Source organism: Dipodomys merriami, unplaced genomic scaffold (genome assembly GCF_024711535.1).
Source record: "Dipodomys merriami isolate MVZ:Mamm:240054 unplaced genomic scaffold, mDipMer1.0.p SCAF_11, whole genome shotgun sequence".
Lineage (NCBI taxonomy): Eukaryota > Metazoa > Chordata > Mammalia > Rodentia > Heteromyidae > Dipodomys > Dipodomys merriami.
In genome coordinates, this window is record NW_027202382.1 from 19,752,391 (window position 1) to 19,773,422 (window position 21,032).

General features: G+C 43.2%; 2 protein-coding genes across 7 annotated transcripts in view; one reads left to right on the forward strand and one right to left on the reverse strand.

Moving 5' to 3' along the window:
• The window catches only part of Invs (inversin), a 103,384-nt gene extending 92,180 nt beyond the window's left edge, over positions 1-11,204 (forward strand). For all 5 annotated transcript variants that reach the window (XM_070010760.1, XM_070010746.1, XM_070010740.1 and 2 more), the window contains 5 exons: positions 601-839; positions 1,977-2,691; positions 6,559-6,788; positions 7,601-7,675; positions 9,943-11,204. In XM_070010760.1, the coding sequence (XP_069866861.1) occupies positions 601-839; positions 1,977-2,691; positions 6,559-6,788; positions 7,601-7,675; positions 9,943-10,046 (1,363 nt within the window). In that variant the 3' untranslated portion in view covers positions 10,047-11,204. The remainder of the gene's footprint in view (positions 1-600; positions 840-1,976; positions 2,692-6,558; positions 6,789-7,600; positions 7,676-9,942) is intronic.
• A 73-nt stretch (positions 11,205-11,277) lies between these two features.
• The window catches only part of Tex10 (testis expressed 10), a 44,571-nt gene continuing 34,816 nt past the window's right edge, over positions 11,278-21,032 (reverse strand). For both annotated transcript variants that reach the window (XM_070010777.1, XM_070010784.1), the window contains exons 12-15: positions 20,253-20,333; positions 17,390-17,571; positions 12,947-13,157; positions 11,278-11,494 (exon numbers count right to left, since the gene is read on the reverse strand). In XM_070010777.1, coding sequence (XP_069866878.1) covers positions 11,381-11,494; positions 12,947-13,157; positions 17,390-17,571; positions 20,253-20,333 — 588 coding nt within the window. In that variant the 3' untranslated portion in view covers positions 11,278-11,380. The remainder of the gene's footprint in view (positions 11,495-12,946; positions 13,158-17,389; positions 17,572-20,252; positions 20,334-21,032) is intronic.

The window sequence follows — 21,032 nt, forward strand, 5'->3', positions numbered from 1 at the left end:
GGTTTTCAGGTAGTTCTAGGTATTCTACATGTGTTTGGCACTCCCCCACATACACACACACACTTGGCAGTATCTCGTCTCATACAGTAAAGTAGCCTGCTGCCTGTCATCTGTGTCTCCAAAGGGCAAAGGATGAGCTGTAAAGTGTTTTGTTTTTCTCTTTGGCCCCATCACCCTTTAAGCTATAGGGGCTGATGTAAAAAGAGAAGAGTTTTTATTGGATCTGGAGAAAATATTTCTGGAAAGTGTGGATTTTTTTTTTTTTTTTTTGGTCTGTCGTGGGGCTTGAACTCTGGGCCTGGGCACTGTCCCTCAGCTCTTCTCAGCTCAGGGCTAACGCTCTACCACTTCAGCCACTTCTGGTCTTCTGGTGGTTTATTGGAGATAAAGAGTCTCACAGACTTTCCTGCCCGGGCTGGCTTTGAACCATGATCCTCAAATCTAAGCCTCTGTGTGATTACAGGTGTGAGCCATTGGCGCCCAGCTAAAGTGTGAATTTCAACATCTCTTCTGGTAACGTTAGCCCCTCTTAAAATGTCAAGGACACTTGAGTAGGTGGTGATCTTCATTTTTTTCCTCTTCCTTTGACTTTGTTAACAGAAAACGGGAGGAAGAAAACAAGCGAAAGGAGGCAGAACAGCAGAAAGAATGGCTGAGCCCAGATTCTCACATACCCCAAGCCCTTCCCTGTCTACCTAGCCCCAGCAAGCAGCCTCCATCTAGCCCCATGTCCCAGGGCCTGACGCCAAGAGACGGCAGTGGGTCTCCAGCTAGAACACCTCCAAAGGACCAACATGTTCCCTTAGATCTTCAGAAAACAGACTCCAGAAAGACAAATGGTAGGTGTGCTGATGAAAGTCTTGGACTACGCTCTTCTGGTTGGTGCAATTTGACTATTTACATTTAAAGCAATTATGTTAGGGCTTACATCTGCCATTTTTATGATTTGCTCTATCTCTTTCCTCTGGTTTTCAGTCTTCTAGATGTCAAGTCCTCCATTCTTCTTTTCTTGCCTTTCTGTGGGTTACTTAGAACACTGCTTAGGAGCCCATCTTGACTGATTTGTTTTGTTTATGTCATTCCCGAGGCTTCAACTCAGGGCCTGGACACTATCCTTGAGATTTCTTTGTTCAAGGCTAGTTAGCGCACTACCACGTGAGCCACAGCTATACTTCCAGCTTTTTGGTGGTTAATTGGAGTTTATAGACTCAAAGAAATTCCTGTCCAGCTGACTTTGAACCACAATCCTCAGACCTCAGCCTCCTGAATAGCTAGGATTATAGGAGCCACGAGTCCAGGTGATGTTTTTTCTTTCTTTTTTTTTTTTTTTCCTGTTGGCCTATGCTTCAATAGTCTTTGCACTAGTTTCTACCTGCAAGGCCTCATTGCTGTTCTTACCTGGAGACTAAACAGTCAGATCTTTTTTGGTGGTACTGAGATCTGAACTCAGCCTTACACTTCCTCAGCCAAGTCTCTACCATGTGGGCCATACCTCCAGCCTGGATTTTTGCTAGTTATTTTAGAGATAGTCCGATGGGCTTCCCTGATTACAGGTGTGAGCTTCTGGTTCCCAGCCACAATCAGATACTTAGTGAGGATACCTCACGACTACTCGCCTAACAGGAGTTAGGTTAGGTTAGATACTCATTGATTAGATTTTCTGCTTTTTATTTGCTTTTGGCATCCAACAATTTCCTACATTATCTGGAAGGCATGCTGGTGCTTCCCAAGATGTTCATGATATTTCAGTCAACATTTCTAGGCACTGACAGAGTAAAAGCTTTTGGGATTACCTAACCTATCACACTGCTAGGAAGGGAAGTTGAGCAGGTTTTCCTGGTCATAATTGCCACTATGATCATGGCAACAGGAAGTCTGAATACCTTATATTTTATACGAGCAAATGAGAATTATTACCTTACTCTGCAAGTTTTAGACAATAAATATCATTTCCTTTTTTCTTTTGTTTCCCCAAGAAACATCCAAGGAACATTCTAAAGGCTGCTCTGCCTGTGTCCATGTCAGAGCCAGAGAAGGCCATGGGGGAGACCGGCGTCGAAGAGTCTCCTCTGTGGAGAGGTGCAGAGGTCAGACAGCTGGCGAGCAGTGGCGTGAGAAGAGGAAAGACATGGTGAAGGCACTTTCCCCCATCAGCATTGTCAGGGCGGCTGGGCCTGAAGAGAAAGGAAAGGATCCTAGTCATGCACCTACAAGCCTTTCCCAGGACAGCCACTGGAAGGCCAGCAGGCGGCAAGACTCAGCACCCAAGACCAGAAGTGTTCCCCAGAAAAAGTGCACTCAAGAGGTCAAAGGAAGGTGCTCCCCAGCCGGTTCCAGTCGGCCTGGCACAGCCAAACAGGAGATGGTTTGTTCGAGGCAGAGTCCTCACCACCATCGCACACCAAAAAGCAAGGTTACACCAAAGCTTGTAGGAGAAATTTATTCGGACTTGCCCCAGAACACAGAGATGAGGTCAAAACCCAGAAAGCCAGGGACATCTCCCCTGTCTGAGGATATTCAGGAATCTAAGGAGACGGAGCCCACACCTGTGCGCCTCTCTGCCCAGAGTGTGAATATTGACCTTCTCCCTGTAGAGCTCCGCCTGCAGATTATCCAGAGAGAAAGGTGCAGGAAAGAGCTGTTTCGGAGAAAGAACCAGGCAGCGACCATCATCCAGCGTGCCTGGAGAAGGTAGGATGAGGAGATGCTACAGCCTTGGCTCTTGGTTGTTTTCTGTGGCACATCCTATGCCCGCTGGTGTGTTCCTGTGGTTAACTGTACAATAGTACAGTTTTTGCTACAATAGTTGCAAAACAAGGATGATTTGATGGAGCCTACCCATGAAATCTTACCTCTACCTGCTACTATTTTACAGAGTTACATGGAAGGTGTTTTTGCCTAGGAAGATAGCATAGCATATATGCTAAGAGAAAATGTCTCCATTGTCAGTCTAACTGGTTACTTGACTTTGGGCAGATCACTTGGCTTCCTTGACCCTCAGTTTCCTTAGTTGTAAGATAGGACTTAACAACTGATGTACCTCTCCTGTACTTACAATACACTGCTGGATGATCTGGTTTCATAAACTATAAAGCACTATACATCCTTCCATTTTCATATTTTGATATATAAACCTGCTCACACAGATTTATATGGGTTAGGTGCTGGGAGCTGGGTTAGAGGCTATCCTAAAAGACTGGGATTGTGTCCTAGGTAAGGTAATCAGGTTCCTGCTGGAAGGACTGGAGCAGTCCTTTGCTACAAGTTTTTATGGGCTTACATAATCACTGTAGACTCATTGGAGACTCACTTTGTGCCCAGCAAATGCTGGACCCATGGCGAGTCAGTGGCCTCCATGCCGAGGAGGGAGAATGATAGGGGATAAAGTAAGCCATGTGCTCAGATATGCCAAATATCAAGGCCTCTACCAGGAGAAAAAGAAAAACGAAATGTACTAAGAGAACACCAATGGTGTCAGGCACAACACAGCAACAAAGAATCTTGGGAGGACCTCATACCAAACCCTATAGACTCTGGAGCCGGGTCATCTGGTTTGTGCTTGTCTATCCTCTGAAGAACATGCCCTGGTATTCAGCCCTAGCCACTACAAGGACATCATCAAAACAGGAGTCCCATGGTTTTTGTTTTTTTGTTGGTTGTGGGTCCTGCACTCTGGGCCTGGGTACTGTCCCTCAGCTCTTCAACTCAAGGCTAGTGCTCTACCACTTGAGCCACAGCACCACTTCTGGCTTTTTCTGCTTATGTGGTGCTGAGAAATCGAACCCAAGGCCTCATGCAAGCAAGGCAAGCACTCCTCCACTGAGCCACCTTCCCAGCCCCCAGTCCCATGGTTTTGGACAGGTGGACAATTCAGAGAAAACACTGGATCCAGCATTTGAACCTCCCACTGAAGGGCCTTTCTCTCACGCTCCTTATCCAAGAGTAGGCTAGGGAAGGGTGGTCTGGATAGTGCCCACATGCTGAGGTAACTGCCAGAGCAGGAGGTACCATTATTCCCGTCATCAAATACCACTACTACAAATAGCATTTGTTGGGCTAGGCCTCACAATAACCCTGAGGAACAGGTACTATATTCTCCCCCCATGCAGGAGGACATTAATCAGCCACCACCATTAGAAGCAGCTGGGGCAGGCACTGGCTCTGACACCACTGTGGGGCGTGGCCATTGCTCACAGATGTGAGAGTATCTCCAGGGTATGCACTGGCTTCCCTGAAGAGGAACATTTTAAGTATTTTTGCCTGGAACCTGGATCTAAAAAAGCCAGAAAGGTTTACCTGATCTGGCCCCACAGCTGTGCCCTAACTGAATATCTTCTCAGATTGTCTGTTCTTGGACTCCTTTTGAAGAGACAGGAGCTGACAGATCCTGTCACTAAGTATCCAGAATCACAAATGAGCCTTCAGTCATTCCTCCCAAGAACAGTGGGCTCACAGTCCCAGGCACCCATCTGGGATGCAATTACGCAGGACCCTCCAGCTGTACCACTGTGCAGTGGCGAGGCCAGAGGCCACTGACTCCCAAGGGGCTTGTGGGATGCCATGTTTACCACACCTGGTGATATGGCATGATTAATCCTGCTGTATTTTAAGTACATTCTCCATTTGAACCACAGGAGCCCAAAGCACTGTCCTAGAACAGTATGTCTGACACCCCCCCCCCCCAGCCTAAGGAATAGTGAATGGGATATGGGGCAAAGCTCAGATCCCAGATTCAACGCCCAGGTGCTCAGCAAAAGCTGGCCATACTAGCCTGTGCAGAGACAGCCATGAGCTATTTCCAATTGGCCACTAGAAAACTGGAAGTGGCACTGTGGCTCAAAGTGGTAGAGAGTAGCCTTGAGCAAAAAGAGCTCAGGGACAGCACCCAGGCCCTGAGTTCAAGCCCCACAACTGAACGCCCCCCCCAAAAAAAAAGGCTGGCTTTATATGGGATGTTCCAAGGATGACACAAGGCAGCTGCAGGCTGAACCCTGGGCTTGAGAAACATGGAACAACCTGAAAATTGTGTTATCAGTCAAGACTTGACTATGTAAAAATTAAAGGCGGATAGTGGACCAGCCAACCAGGATACCTGCTGTGTGAAACACTTTGTCGTGACTAAATGGAGTCCCTTTTCTGTAAGTTTTGCACATATTCTGAGATAAGCAGGGATATGCTAGACTGTAAGAAGAGCCCTGAGCCAAGGGTGAAAGCACTAAAAGAACATGCTAGAATTCTCCACAAAACAGGATTGTATGAGAATGGAGATTCTTTCTCTGTCCTGATGAGGATGCAGTCTCCACAAACAAAGTACTGCAATCATGCAGTGGGTGATTGCCCATCAAAAGCTAAAGCTCCCAACAACTCCAGCCCATACCTGAACCTCCCAGTAAGTTCTCTATCATAAGCACAGAAAGCAGGGAAGTCGCTCAGCATGTCAAACAGGAAATTATTGCAGAACAGCACTGTCCCACCACTCTAGCTTTTCTCTTTAAGGTTAGCTTTCTGGAAAGGTCGTCCAGCTGAAGAATGCTACAGCTTGCCATTCTCCAGGAAAGGAAGAAAGAATCATGTCCGTTGACTCCAGTCAGCCTTTGAGGAGGAGGGAGGGAGTTTTTAGCAAACTCGGTTTGATGTATTCTGATGAAGGTACAGGCCTGTTGCTCCCTATAGCTCCCCTGGGTCGTTCAACAGTAGTTAATACAGCTACAGATAGAGAACAAGGACGCAGCCCTTCTTTAGAGGATTCAAAACAATGCTCCGTTTGTTTGGGAGTGCCTATGGGATAAAACTCACACACTAGACTAAGGTATTGCTATCTTTCCCCTGGCCTTTGATTTCCCCATCCCAGACTCTTAACTCCCAGCAGAATAATCTCAGTAAAATGCAACATTTACCATGCCAGGCTTCTTAAATTCTTTTGTATGGAATACACCAAAGTCCTGAGCAATATTTGGCTGTTAGGCCAGGTCATACTAGATTTTAGTAATGATTTCTCTTGGTTCTTGATATGTCACCCTACGTAAGTTGCAGTCTTTCTGAACTTCACATGGTCAGCTTCAAGGAGACTCAATCATCGGGAGGCTTACTGTAACTCAGCAGGCCTTTGGTGTAAGCCAGCCTTGCATCTTCCTTCCCTCCCCAAATACAATCACAATGCATTACTTTCCCACATCTCTGCACATGCCCATTCTGCTGCCTAAAATGCCTCTCTCTGCCTGGGTTTCTTAAGCTGAGCACAATCCACAGCATCCTTGGAAAGTATGCAGACCCTGTAGCCTTGCTGGTCTCACACCTGTTCTGTACCATGTGCAGCACTTGGCACAATGCACTATTAGTTTCCACCTCAGCCTATCTCATTGTCTGTGTTCTTTGGGGGCCAGGACTCAACTACTTCCTAGTTCAGAACTACTTCGTGATGGAGAAAAGAACATACAGCCTCCTAGGAATGGGAGCTTGAATGAACTTTCTAGTTCAATTAATGGTAGAAATCTGAAGAAATTTTGGTTTCCTCAGAATTGTGACCTTTTAAAATCCTCTATCCTCTGACCCTTCCAGGTACCAGCTCAGGAAGCACCTGTCACACCTTGTGCATATGAAACAGCTTGGAGGGAAAGACATGCTCCGATGGAAGCGAGTGTGTGCAGCATTGCTCATCCAAGTTTGGAGGAAGGAACTGGAACTGAAGCCCCCAAAGACCAACTCAGTACGCAGGATGCCCAAGAGCCTAGCCAAAAGCACCTCAGGCACAAAGCTTACCAAGCACTCAGTGCTGAAGCAAATCTATGGTAAATGTTCTCCCAGGCACTTCGCAGTTCACTAAAGTCCTGCCACATCTGAATCTGAAATAGGCAACCCTCCATTCAGAGTTAAAAGGCTTCCTTATTCAACTTCCAAGCACCAGGAGGATGTTCAGCACCCAACTTAATGCCTCCTTTTCATGAATTCTGGGTCTGAATTGTTTCATGAGAAATCTAGCATCTCAGCCCAGAAAGCATTATAGTGAAAAGTCAAGACACACACACACACACACACACACACGCACACGCACACGCACGCGCGTGCGCGCGCCTTGCTAGTTCTCAAATAGAAAATAGTTGATTCCTCAGCACCACATAAGCAAAAAGAAAAAAGCCGGAAGTGGCGCTGTGGCTCAAGTGGTAGGGCACTAGCCTTGAGCTGGAGAGCTGAGGGACAGTACTCAGGCCCAGAGTTCAGGCCCCACAAACGGACAAAAAAAAAAAGAAAATAGTTGAGCCACAGCACCTTTACAAAGATCTGCAGTTCAGGGAGCAACATCCTTAGGACACAATCTCTGTGTCAACATGTTGAGGTCAAAGTTTCAGATTGGAGTATTTCAGCTTTATTGAATTAGCAATGACCAGGCAATAAAAGCCTTTGTGAAATCCAAAAAACTGAAACATATCTGGTCCTAACCATTTGAGGTAAGACATTCTGAAACCATACTTCTACATCAGCTTAATTTATCTCAGCAGACACCTACCTGCAAGCCCAATGCCCACCCCAATAAGGAATCGAAACCTGGTTAGACGACAGCTGTCACTGGCCATAGATGGTAACTACTGTTGGTTGGTTTCAGGTTGTTCTCAAGAAGGGAAAGTCTATCATCCCACAAGGCCTTCAAAAGCCCCTCCTGTGCTGCAGCTGAATTCAGGTAAGAAAGTCATTGCTGCACCAGCAAGGCAGATGGAGAGAACATTGGGCTTTCCTTTTCTGTCAATAGATCAGAGATGACCAGGGTTTCCCGTGGCCATTTGTTTCTGTTTCAAGTATGCATGTTTTGTTTATGCCTTTTTTTGCTGGTTCTGGGGCTTGAACCTGACTTGTACCTTCTATTACTTGAGCCACAGTTTCACTTCTAGCTTTTTGTGGTTAACTGGAGTCTCATGGACATTTCTGCCCTGACTGGCTTTAAACTACAATCTTCAGGTCTGTCCTGAGGAGCTAGAATTATAGGCAAGAGCCACCAGTGTCTGGCACAAGTATGCATGTTTTTAATTCGCCTTTCATAGGATTACTGCAGTCAATATCTATCTCCATAAGAAGCAGTAACTTCTTTTTTAATGTATTTTTTTTTTTGGTCTGTTCTTTTTTGGTACTGGAGATCGAACCCAGGACGTTGTACTTGCTAGGCAAGTGCTTTGCCACTGAGCTACATCCCAGCCCAGAAGCAGTAACTTTTTATTATCACTAAAAGCTATAGTTAACATTACCTCTAGGAAACAAAAGATGGTGGATATTATTTACATGCTTGCTCACTTAAGAAAATGAAAAGGCTTTTTTCAAGGAATGTGTTAGGAATCCTTGTCTCATTTTGGTGATTGCTTACCAAACATGGAAGAGCACCAGAAAGCTGAGAGCACATTCTGCTCGGGCAAAAGCAGTACACAGCGGCTCAGGTCTGTCTCTCTTCAGCTATAAGACGTGTGAGTTTTACTCAGGGCCCCTTCTTTCATGCCAACATTAAAAGTGGATGATAAGTTCAGTGCTGTCAGCAGCTAATGCCAGGTCCAGTGTAGCTTGCAGGTGGCTATGGCAACATGCTCCCCCACCCACCTTGATCCAGTCAACCTGCAGGAATGAGAGCAGCTGGGAAGATGAACAGTGACTGTCAGCATGAACTTTAACATTCAGTTTTTGATAAGGGGAAAACGTGGAGGTGGGGGGCAAAGGAGTTACTGCCAAATCTTTAATTAGAGTTGGGTAAGCTCATGTTACACAAGCAGGATGATCAGGGAGTGGTGATGAGACAGTTACAAACTTTCAAAGGAACTAGGCCCAAAATTCAATGTAAAAAGACCTAACTTACACTTGATTGAGTTAAGAATATTTCAAAAACTGAATTGTCAGATGTAAACTAACAAAGAAGTGTCATTTAGATATCAGTATAAATAAAAAATCTGATCATTTTTCAGTCTGAAGAGAATAATCCAGAATCCTTAAAAATCAGGGTGTTTAGCAGCTCAAAAGGTTTTTAGGAAGAGGACACAGTAAATGAATTCAAAGAAATAATGTTTTCTTAGGACTTCACATGAGCAAGCATCACATTTCCTACACACATTTCTGACTGGCTTAAAATCAAAAAGTTCTTTTTTGGGGGTTAGGGAATTTCTGACTTGTGTTCTAGTTTTAGGCATTTGTAGACATTTAAATATTCATGAACATTACTGCTTCCTCTCTCCAACATGGATAGATATCTTCCTATGGCTTCAGAGTTCATCTACCCCCTTTCAAAATGTTGCTCTGCTTTCTGTCTTCTACACCCATCCCAAAGAAAAAGTCAACATAGGGGCTGAAGCTGGGCACCAGTGGCTCACTCTTATAGCTACTCAGGAGGCTGAGATCTGAAGGTTGTGGTTGAAATCCAGCCCAGGCAACAAAGTCCCTGAGACTCTTTATTTCCAATTAACCACTAGAAAACCGGAAGTGGTGCTATGGCTCAAGTGGTAGAGCACTAGCCTTGAACTGAAGATCTGGGACAGCGCCCAGGCCCAGAGTTCAAGATCCATGACCAAAAAAAAAAAAAAGGGGGGGGGGGGCGCCTGGGAATGTAGGTTAGGTTAGTGGTAGAGGGCTTGCCTAGCATGCATGAAGCCCTGGGTATGATTTCTCAGTACCACATAAACAGAAAAGGCCAGAAGTGGCACTATGGCTGAAGTGGTAGAGTGCTAGCCTTGAGCAACGAGAGCTCAGGCACTATGAGAGAGTCATGCAGATAAAGATAGTTCTTTAGTTATTTAGGCAGAATGAAATGAAGAAAAATACAAGGCTATTAAAAGTCATTTAGCCTCTAAACTGTCTCCTCACCTGCCTTGGCTCCAAAGAGCCCAAAACTAAATCCTTTTTATTCACTACCTAGGACTCTTCCCTTCAGTATTAAAATGAATAACCTGATTATCCATCTGGTATTGTTTTTAACAGTGAGCAACTTGCAGTGTATTCATCTCGAGAGCAGTAGAAAATCAAAGAACTTTTCCTATAACCTGCAATCGGCTACTCAATCAAAAAACAAACCAAAGCTTTGACTGCCTGTGGAGGAAGACTGGAAGCATCAGTACAAAAGCCTCATTTTCTGTGAAATCTTTTGCATCTTGGCAAAGCTTTAGTATCCAAACCTAAAGCCTTATTATCCTGAAAATGTGCTAATAACCAGAAGAAAATGTCACCCGACTCCTCTGCTTTTACACAGTACTGTTTCTAAATCATCTCAGCTGCACTGAAAGGACTGGAGTAGACTGTGCTCGTGGCTGGGTGCTTTCACCTCAGTCAGTATGCCTGGAAATGAGAACTGATAATGAATGGTAACATAAAACTAAGAACATGAGCACTCAAGGAGTGGTGGGCTTTCTGACAGTAAGCTGGCAGAGACTTGGTTTGCTGGCTCAAGTGATAAACCTAAACGAGAGAAGCAGCCACCTTCATCTCATTCCGTCCCTGGAATGAGATGCCATATCTACGCTGCTACTCGAACCTTATCAGCTTAAATTCTGGACAAAAATCATGAGCAGTGTTTCCATTTAGAAACTGTACATAAGACCCTAAGTACATTCGTTTGATTCCTTAGGTTTTCCAGTTCCTGTGTTAGTCACAGGTCACAGCCATGTCCTTTCTGTATAGTATTCTTCCTGCTCAGAACAGCCGTGTCATATCAAAGTCAGTAAGGTAGGGTCTGTACTCACAAAGCAAGGTGCCAAGGTAGGCTCAACATCCTCCTGTGTTTCCTGACCACTTGGAGAGATGAGAGGTCTCAAAATGCCATTCCTACTGGCAGGGAACACTACACACATTTTAGCACTGAAAGAAAGCCTGGTTTAAACAAAACAGGCTTTTCACACTTTCCTAAGGGTGAGGCGGCTGCTATAGGAATAGACAAAGAAGCACAAACAGCAATATCAAGATCACACATTTTTTACTTCCACATGCCATTCCTATGGCTAACACCAAGAGGCAGGAAGCAATAAAATATTTGCAAATGTTAACTGCCTTCACTTTTAGTTTAATAGTAATATTGAAAATATGAAAATACTGCGAGGCTTAGCTTGATAGAATCACGAAGATTCAGCTATTTGTTGGTATATAAGATAAGGTACCGTAGAACCATTCAATATTTTGTAAATACATCACTCCTATGAAATGTAAAATGCACTGACACCAGTATCCATGTATCTATATTAGTCCAGAACAGCCTGAGCTTTAGTAGGTATTCCCAAGTGTTATATTCCCACTTCCATGCAAAAGAAGGTCCATGAAGAACTTTTTGTAAGTTTAGCTTTAATGACAAACATCTACTACATCAGTCCCTCTTCAAAATAAAATAGATTATGAATAAACAGTTTCCAATAAGTAACACAGTGCCTTATCAATACACTGCACTCAATGCATTGGGGCCCTGGGGATGCCCAGTGATGTACACGCTGAAGCAGTAATGCAGGTCTGTGAGCCACTGCTCCTGAACACTGCCACTCTTCAAGGTCTGTGGAGAAAGACAAGTAATTTAAAAAGTGTACCAAAATCACTCTGTCATGTGACAGTAGTTTTCACATCTACCCACTTTTCAAAGCCCAAACAACAGTATCCCAATGTATAAACCACTTCTCATAAAGGGAAGACTGCTCAGAACAAGAGAACTATTAATTAGGAATTGCCACAATGAAATTTCCCTTTTATATGTGTAAGTGTGGCTTGTTTCTTGTCAGACTTTTCCTTCCTACATATAACTGAAATTTCCTACATTCCTACATCTCTGGTCCCTTCTCCTTGGCATTCTAGTAATTCATGACCTTCACATAAACATCAACTGAGAATAATTCTACAAGGCCCACTAACAATTCTGTGAATGTCTTATCTAGGCAAATTCTTCAATCTGGCAAAAATAATCCAAGATTATACTTTTCTTCCCTTTTACTGTTTTTTTTTTTTTTTTTTGCTTGTTTTTGTTGGTCATGGGACTTGAACTCTGGGCTTGGGCACTGTCCCTCAGCTCTTCAGCTCAAGGCTAACGCTCTACCGCTTGAGCTACAATGCCACTTCCGGTTTTCTAGTGGTTTATTGGACATAAGAGTCTCACTGGCTTTCCTGCCTGGGCTGGCTTTGAACTGTGATTCTCAGATCTCAGCCTCCTGAGTAGCTAGGATTACAGGCATGAGCCACCAGTGCCCGGCTCCTTTTACTGTTTTTGAATTATTCTACTACCATTGTCCACTTCTCGTACAAAGACTACACTGGAAATGCAGAATAGCACCTATGTGATATGTATATAAAGACTATTGCTGCAAAGTACATATTTCAATGAATGAATCCCTCAACATGTATACAAAACATTTATCTCCCAGCCAAAACCACCAAAGAATCTTAGACAACCAAAGTTAACATTCTAGATAGGCAAATAGTCCTAGCAAATGCAGAGAGCCACCCAGCAGGCAAAGCTGAAACCCAAACTTCTGATGTCTCACTGTCCACTGAAGCAATTAGGAATTATCTGGAAGTTAGTCCTGTTAATTTTTTTTCCTTAATGACAGAATTTAGGTGGCACTTAATAAATGTCAGGTATGCTATAATTTCATTTACTGGTTTCTAAACCCCAAAGGCATGCAAAAATGGCACTATTTCCATTTTTACAGAGGAAAACAAGTTTGGATACATAAAGGGAGAGAGAGGGGAACTGCCAAGCTATCACAGTTAATCAACAGAATCTGACCACAGTCCAGATAGGAATAATGCTGCTACACATACCTTTTACCAGTGCCTGGTACTACCTTTATGTTGTTTTGAGAATTTTAAGGGTTTCTAAAAACTTGGTCAGGTGCTGAACAGCAGGGGAAGCTGGGCTGAAGCCAGTCCATTCACACCCTCTCAACAGCATGCTCCCCTCAGCCTTCCCATGAACCCATTCCTCAGTATAAAGCACTTAGCCCCTGCTTCTTACCGTGATATTCTTAATGATCTGCTGCACCAGCACAGCATTGTTTAACATTTGAGTCCTGAGGGGTGCGTGCTGAAGCAACAGATGAAGCATCTGCCCTACAACATGCAGCTCCTCAGGCCCAACTCTGTTCACCCGCAGGCTCTGCAGCATCAATTTGAGCACTCCAGGAATGAGAGCCAGGATGGAGACACAGACTCCCCACAGTTTATCCCTATAATAACAGAGACCAAAAGTTAATGAAGTGATACACACTGGATAAGGATCCTTTCTACATCCCCCAAACTAAACCTTTTTAAACACGTGTCCTAATAAAGTATCATAAAACATAGTAAGAATGGGTTTCATCAGAACTAAAGGAATCCAATGCTCTCTCCCCATTTTATGGATTCCAGGAAGCCTAACAACTAGCACTTTCCAGGGGGTTGCAAAACATTCTTAAAGCCCTAGTGATCACAGGTAACACAGAGGTAGCAAGAAAACACAATGATCTACACATACACAGCCTCGTTATCCAGGATTGGATACTATATTATACAACATAAAAGGTATCAAAAGAACAGGAATATCCAACTGGTTAAAAAAATTCATAAAGGGCTGGGAAGGTGGCTCAGTAGTAGAGCACTTGCCTTGCATGCCTGAGGCCCTGGGTTTGATTCCTCAGCACCACATAAGCAAAAAGAAAAAAGCCGGAAGTGGCGCTGTGGCTCAAGTGGTAGAGCGCTAGCCTTGAGCTGAAGAGCTGAGGGACAGCGCCCAGGCCCAGAGTTCAGGCCCCACGACCAGACCCCCCCCAAAAAAAAAAATCATAAAAACTAGGGCTGGGAAGGTGGCTCAGTGGTAGAGTGCTTGCTTTGCATTCATGAGGCCCTGGGTTCGATTCCTCAGCACCTCATAAGCAGAAAAGAAAAAACCAGAAGTGGCTCTGTGGCTCAAGTGGTAGAGCACTAGTCTTGAGCTGAAGAGCTGAGGGATAGTGCTCAGGCCCAGAGTTCAGGCCCCACAACCAGACCCAAAAAAAAATTTTTTTTAAATAAAAATTTTAAAAAAAAATCATAAAAACTTAAGCTCGTGACCTGGTTTCTGAACTCTTTGAATGGCTTAAAGCAAATCTCCAAAGAGAAAAACACCAAGGACCCAAACAAATTTCAGGAAGCAGCTAATAAGGAATTATGTCTGCAATACTTGGTCTTAATAGCCCAGAAAGAACAAATCTAAAAAAAAAGACATTCTCTTGGGAGTCTCTGTAGAGGAGTAAACAATGTTTATATGGCAGAGAAAGGTAAATTTGACACTTGCCAAACAACCTCATTCTACAAGAGTATTAATCAAATGGAGCAATAGCCATCTGGATGGAGGAGAGTCCAGAAGTTGCTAAAGGCTCCCATTTTAATCTGTTGCAGTTTCTGTACTTATGAGCATACAGCAAGCCCAAATTTTTCTAAAAGAACCTGATTACCCAAGTCTAGAATCTAGACTGAGTAGTCCTTTTACACAGTGACCAACTTCTCTGGCTCTACCTACAGTAAAATAACATGAGGTGAAGAAATGAATTCATTCTGGACCAAGTAGAATTTTTTTTTTTTTGGTTCAGTCGTGGGGCTTGAACTTTGGGTCTAAGTGTGCTGTCCCTGAGCTCTTCAGCTCAAGGCTAGTGCTCTACCACTTGAGCCACAGTGCCACTTCTGGTTTTCTGGTGGTTAACTAGAGATAAAGAGTCTTAAGGACTTTCCTCCCCAGGCTGGTTTTAAACTGTGATCCTCAGATCTCAGCCTCCTGAGTCACTAGGATTACAGGCATGAGCCACCATACCTGGCTTAGACTATTCTTTTTTAAGGGTCTTTATTCTGTTGATGGAAGCAGAGGCAGACTCAGAATAGCAGCCATGAAGGGAGAAAAGAGAAAGGAAGGCTTGCAGACCTAGTTAAATTGAGGCAAAGGCATATATACTATTTAATCTTGGTGGAAAGGAAAAGAATAGGCTAATTTGGTTCCTGTTGGATTTCTAATATGTATCTCTTGGGATTTTACAAAGTACTTCTATAATGGTCCAATATACAGTAGATGTGGCATTTAATACATCTGATGACTTTGTCACTAGGCAATTTTGTGGTTCTCCAAACATCCATAGTGCATTTACACAAACCTAAGGGTATGGAACCATCACTGGGTACTGCCTCTTGATGGATCATGAGACACAGTAAACAAGAAAGGTATGAGGGGGCTGGGAAGGTGGCTCAGTGATAGAGCGCTTGCCTTGCATGCATGAGGCCCTGGGTTCAATTCCTCAGCCGGAAGTGGGGCTGAGACTCAAGAGGCAGAGCGCGCTAGTCTACAGCTGAAGAGCTGAGGGACAGCGCCCAGGCCCAGCGTTCAGGCCCCACGACCGGACCCCCCCCAACCCCCAAAAGAAAGGTATGAGGCTGCTCATTTAAATTTTTTAAAAGTAGCGATAAAATACTAGTGATTACAAGTTATGGTACAATAAATATATATAAACCAGTAATAGTCATCTATTATCAGGACCAAGGATTACGTACTATAGGGAGGCCGAGGCAGAGGATTTTAAGCTTGGTGCTAGACTGAGCTACACAGCAAGGCCCTAACTTAATCATTCAATATGCTCACACCACCACTACCACCAGCGTGAGTAATGTGTTGAACTGTGGTGTTACAATGGCCACAAAATTACTAGATGATAGAAAATTTTCATCTCAATTAGTTATAGGACCATTATTCTACATGCATTCTTCACTGACCGACATGTTGCTATATAGCACAGAGAAAAATAGTAATATACACTGTTCATAAATGGAGATATTATAAAATCTTTAGAACTCTTTATAAAAAGTTTCTTATAATTTATGAAGCTATTCTTGACCTATTGGACTGGTTGCTGATGCTTAGGAAAAATACCATCAAATCTAGGTTCAAAATGTATCTAATTTTACTGTATTTACAACTAAATGAACCATGAATCAATCACATAGATACTGAGAAAGTCCACAAATTTGAAGGTAGAATCTCATGGCCTTCCTGCACAGAGTGGCTTTGAATGGAGAGCCGCAGCCTTATGAGCAGCTAGGATATAGAAACGTGACAGTGGGAGCTGGGAAGGTGGTTCAGTGGTAGAGCGCTCGCCTTGCATGCATAAGGCCCTGGGTTCGATTCCTCAGCACCACATAAGCAGAAAAAGCTGGGAGTGGCGCTATGGCTCAAGTGGTAGAGCGCTAGCCTTGAGCTGAAGAGCTGAGGGACAGCACCCAGGCCCAGAGTTCAGGCCCCACGACTGGACCCACCCCCCCCAAAAGAAAGAAATGTGACAGTGGTGCCTGGCTAAAACCCTTTTTATTTTGGGGGAGGGGGGGTCCGGTCATGGAGCCTGAACTCTGGGCCTGGGCGCTGTCCCTCAGCTCTTCAGCCCAAGGGTAGCGCTCTATCACTTGAGCCACAGCGCCACTTCCGGCTTTTTTCTTTTTGCTTATGTGGTGCTGAGGAATCGAACCCAGGGCCTCAGGCATGCAAGGCAAGCGCTCTACCACTGAGCCACCTTCCCAGCCCCCCCCCAATTTTTTTTTTTAAGGCAAGAAAGTTATCATCATAAATGTGAGTAAAGTACAAGGTAAATGAGAACTAACTGAAGAATATATGAAGAATGTATATACTGAAGATAGTCTATTCGTAACATGGGAATTGGTTTCATGAATGTTGGGCTTATAATTACTCTTCTACAACATTTTATAGGGCTGGGAAGGTTGCTCAGTGGTAGAGTGCTTGCCTCTCATGCATGAGGCCCTGGGTTTGATTCCTCAGCACCACATAAACAGAAAAGGTCGGAAGTGGCGCTGTGGCTCAAGAGGTAGAGTGCTAGCCTTGAGCAAAAAGAAGCATTAGGGACAGTGCTCAGGCCCTGCGTTCAAGCCCCAGGACTGGCAAAAAACACAACCAAAAAAATGTTTAAATAATAAAACATTTTATGCAATTAATTAATACATAATTTAAAAGGTAAAGAACAAATAGGTCTAGGCACTGTAAAATGGTATGTTTGTAATCCTAGTATTGAGGTACTGTGCTATATAGTAAAACCTTATCTCAAAACAAATAAGGCCAGCAAGAACATAAACATGGTAACAAACATTTTCTTACTAGCACTCATGAAACCCAAAGCTATGTATAAAGGATTATATCTCTTAAGGGAAGAACTGAGAAAACTCTCAAGACATATAATGCCATCTAACTTTTCAAATTTGTAGTTTAAAGGAAAACAAAATTCTCACTGTAACAAAGACAATTTATAAAGTAACAAGGAATAGGCTAGAACAGGGTTTGCACAAACTCTGAAAGAGAATTCACAATACTTCAGAATCCAATTCTGTTCTACTCATATATTTACTTATTATTATAAAGAACAGAAAGAAAAAATAAGGTTGAACAATAAACTATTACCTCTTTTTTAGGTGTTCTGCTTCCCCTTTCTCTAGAGTAAGCAGAAAATAAAGAAGACTGTAGCAACAAGAAGCCAAAAATGGCAGCAGAGATTCACTAACTACACACGTATGATCCAGGAGCTTACAGAGAACACCAAACACACAGCCAACTGTGCTGTCCGGTACTACAGTCAACCCAACCTGAGCAGAGAGAAAAATGTGATTAATTACCTCTTCATACGTACTTATTCCCCAAAGATTCCAAACTTGGTAACTGGATTTAACTATATTAGCCATTCTACTTAAAACCAGCATACATTACACATGCCACCCACCACAGTTTTAATTCCTATTTTCCTATGAAAATTTAATTCCTAAAATAAATTACTTCAAAACATGCCAATTCAAGAAATGTATTTTCTATTTTTTACACTGGAGACCGAACTCAGCCTCACATATGCTAAGTAAGTGTTCTTCCACTGAGCCATAGACCCAGTCCAAGAAATACTTTGAATTCAATCCACTGCCTTCATTACCAAAATTAAACTATCCAGATATTAAAATTTCTATGATTGATCAAGAATAACATGATTTAAGGATTACTTCATGCAATTGAAGAAACTAATACCAACAGTCAAAGTTTTTAAACTATTCAGACTAGAAAACCAATAGCAGGTACCATCTCCATCCTGGTCATTAAACACAGAATTCATTTTACATTTAGCCATCCTTTGACCTTCCAATAGTCATTTAGATATAAATAAGGAAAATATTTCCTCTATTCCCGTTGCTAGGAGATACTATATTTAACACTACATTGCTAACTGCCAAGAAACACTGGAAGGCCAGATAATGGCCATTATGGTATGTTCATTCATCTAGACTGAACTGTGTGTGCTGTCATTAAGGTCAAGTCTAACTTATAAGTGTACATAAACAATCTGAATCTCCTGGAAACTACTGATTAAATCTAAAAGACTGCAAATCCCAAAGTCTCCACTTCCTACATCAAACTTTCTCAAGTAGTCAAGACTGGTTGGCATGTTCATCTCTTACTAGAATAAACAATGTATTTAATGTAAATCTTTGGACTGGATAGATTTTAAAAAGTGGGCATTTTTGATGATACAGGGATTAAGAAGTAAAAGTTGGATAGCAAGGAGAAAAAGAGTACTACATATTCTAAGTACTTTCTTCCGACTCAAGAGAAAAAAAGGGTTCTAGCCAGGTGCCAGTGGCTCACACCTTAGATCTCAAGAAGCCGAGATCTGAGAATGTTGGTTCAAAGCAAGCCCAGGCAACAAAGTCCATGAGACATAAATTATCTCCAGGGGCTGGGAAGGTGGCTCAGTGGTAGAGTGCTTGCCTTGCATGCACAAGGCCCTGGGTTCAATTCCTCTGCACCACATAAGCAGAAAAAGCTGGAAGTGGTGCTGTGGCTCAGTGGTAGAGCACTAGCCTTGAGCTGAAGAGCTGAGGGACGCACCCAGGCCCAGAGCTCAGGCCCCAGGGAAGAGGGAGAGGGAGGGAGGGAGGGAGGGAGAGAGAGAGAGAGAGAGAGAGAGAGAGAGAGAGAGAGAGAGAGAGAGAGAGAGAGAGAGAGAGAGAGAGAGAGAGAGAGAGAGAGAGAGAGAGAGAGAGAGAGAGAGAGAGAGAGAGAGAGAGAGAGAGAGAGAGAGAGAGAGAGAGAGAGAGAGAGAGAGAGAGAGAGAGAGAGAGAGGAGACAATTATCTCCAATTAACAACCAAAAAGCAAGAAGTAGCTCAAGTTGGTAGAGTGCTGGCCTTCAGCAAAAAAACAGCTCAGGGACAATGCCCAGGCCAATACACACAAAAAAGGGAGGGAGGGTTCTAGATGTGCCCACACACAGAAACCTTACCCTACCCCAGCATGGGGGACTGAATTTAGGGGCCTTATGTTCTCTCAGTTTGCTTGTTCATTGATAGTGCTCTACATGTCACCAGCCCAGCTTTCTGCTGGTAAACTGAATATGAGAGTCTCAAAATTTTTTCTGCCAGGGCTGGCTTTGAACCACAATCCTCCAGATCTCAGCCTCCTGAGTAGCTAAAATTACTCTGGTATGAAATGCCAGCAACTTGTTGTACCTATAAACTTATACAAGTAAATCCCTGGTAATATAAAATTTAAAAGTTCTCGGGCTGGGAAGTTGGTTCAGTGGTAGAGCGCTTGCCTTGCATGCCTGAGGCCCTGGGTTCGATTCCTCAGCACCACATAAGCAAAAATCAAAAAGCCGGAAGTGGTGCTGTGGCTCAAGTGGTAGAGCGCTAGCCTTGAGCTGAAGAACTGAGGGACAGCGCCCAGGCCCAGAGTTCAGGCCCCATGACCGGACCCCAAAAAAAAATAAAATAAATAAAATAAAATAAAATAAAATTTAAAAGTTCTCTCTTGTACTACATTATAAAAAGGCAAAGATCAAAGTGTAAACAATGGAAGAAATTAAAAGTAACAATGGAAGCATACCTAATATGAATTTAATAGCAATGGGCACCTGAGAAACCCAATGGTCAAAACACAGGTCAGTCACAGGTTAAAGCCCATCTAGGTTCCAACCTGTTTGCTGGATTCTCTACATCGACAACCAAGCACATGTGAACTGAATTATGTAATTTTAAGATCCTTCAATAGCACAAACATAGAAAGCACCATCTTGGAAAAAGAAGGTATTTTTCCCAAAGCCACCGTAGGAACAACCAGGAAAACGACTGAACAATTTTCCAGTTCTCTCCACCACATCATGCAGTACAAAGCTGAGTTACTGTTAAGCTTAGAATTTCAGTTACCCTCAGCGGCTATGACAAACTTAAGCTTAACCAATGAATCTGTTTTACTTTTTAAGAGGAAAATAAATTAAGATATTTACCAAATGCTTACTGATGGCATTTTGCAGGACATCAAAGCTCTGACGTCGAGAACTGATAACGAGTAAGCTGTGACAAACTGCCTGTCAGAAAAGAAAACCGATAACCAAATCATGACATTTTAGAATGAAACAAGTTCAATAAATTTTAACCTACTTATTCTACATATTAATAGGAAAAAGGTAACAAAACATTACTTTGAAGATGCAACAAGAAAAAAATCTAAAAACAGGGGCTAGGAATGTGGCTTAGTGGTAGGTAGAACATGCATGAAGCCCTGGGTTCGATTGTTCAGTACCACATAAACAGAAAAAGCCACAAGTAGCACTGTGGCTCAAGTGGTAGAGTGCCAACCTTGAGCAAATGACGCTCAGGAACAATGCCTAGACCCTGAGTTCAAGCCCCAGGACTGGCAAAAAACAACCACCTCATACATAGGGAAATTCTCCAAATATATAGTGAAAAATTAAATACTGAGCTAGATTCAGTGTCAGGTACAGCAAAGGGAATAAGAAACTCTTCTCAGGTGAAGGGGGTGACTCATGCCTGTAATCTTAGCTACTCAGGAGGTTGAGATCTGAGGATTGCAGTTCAAAGCCAGCCCCAGCAGGAAAATCCATGACACTCTGATCTCCACATAACCACTAGAAAAAACCACAGGTGTTGCTGTGGCTTAAGTGGTAGAGTGCTAGCTTTGAGCAGAAAAATTCAGGGATAGCTCCCAGGCCCTGAGTTCAAGCGCCATGACCAACCAAAAAAAAAAAAACAACTCCTCTTTCACA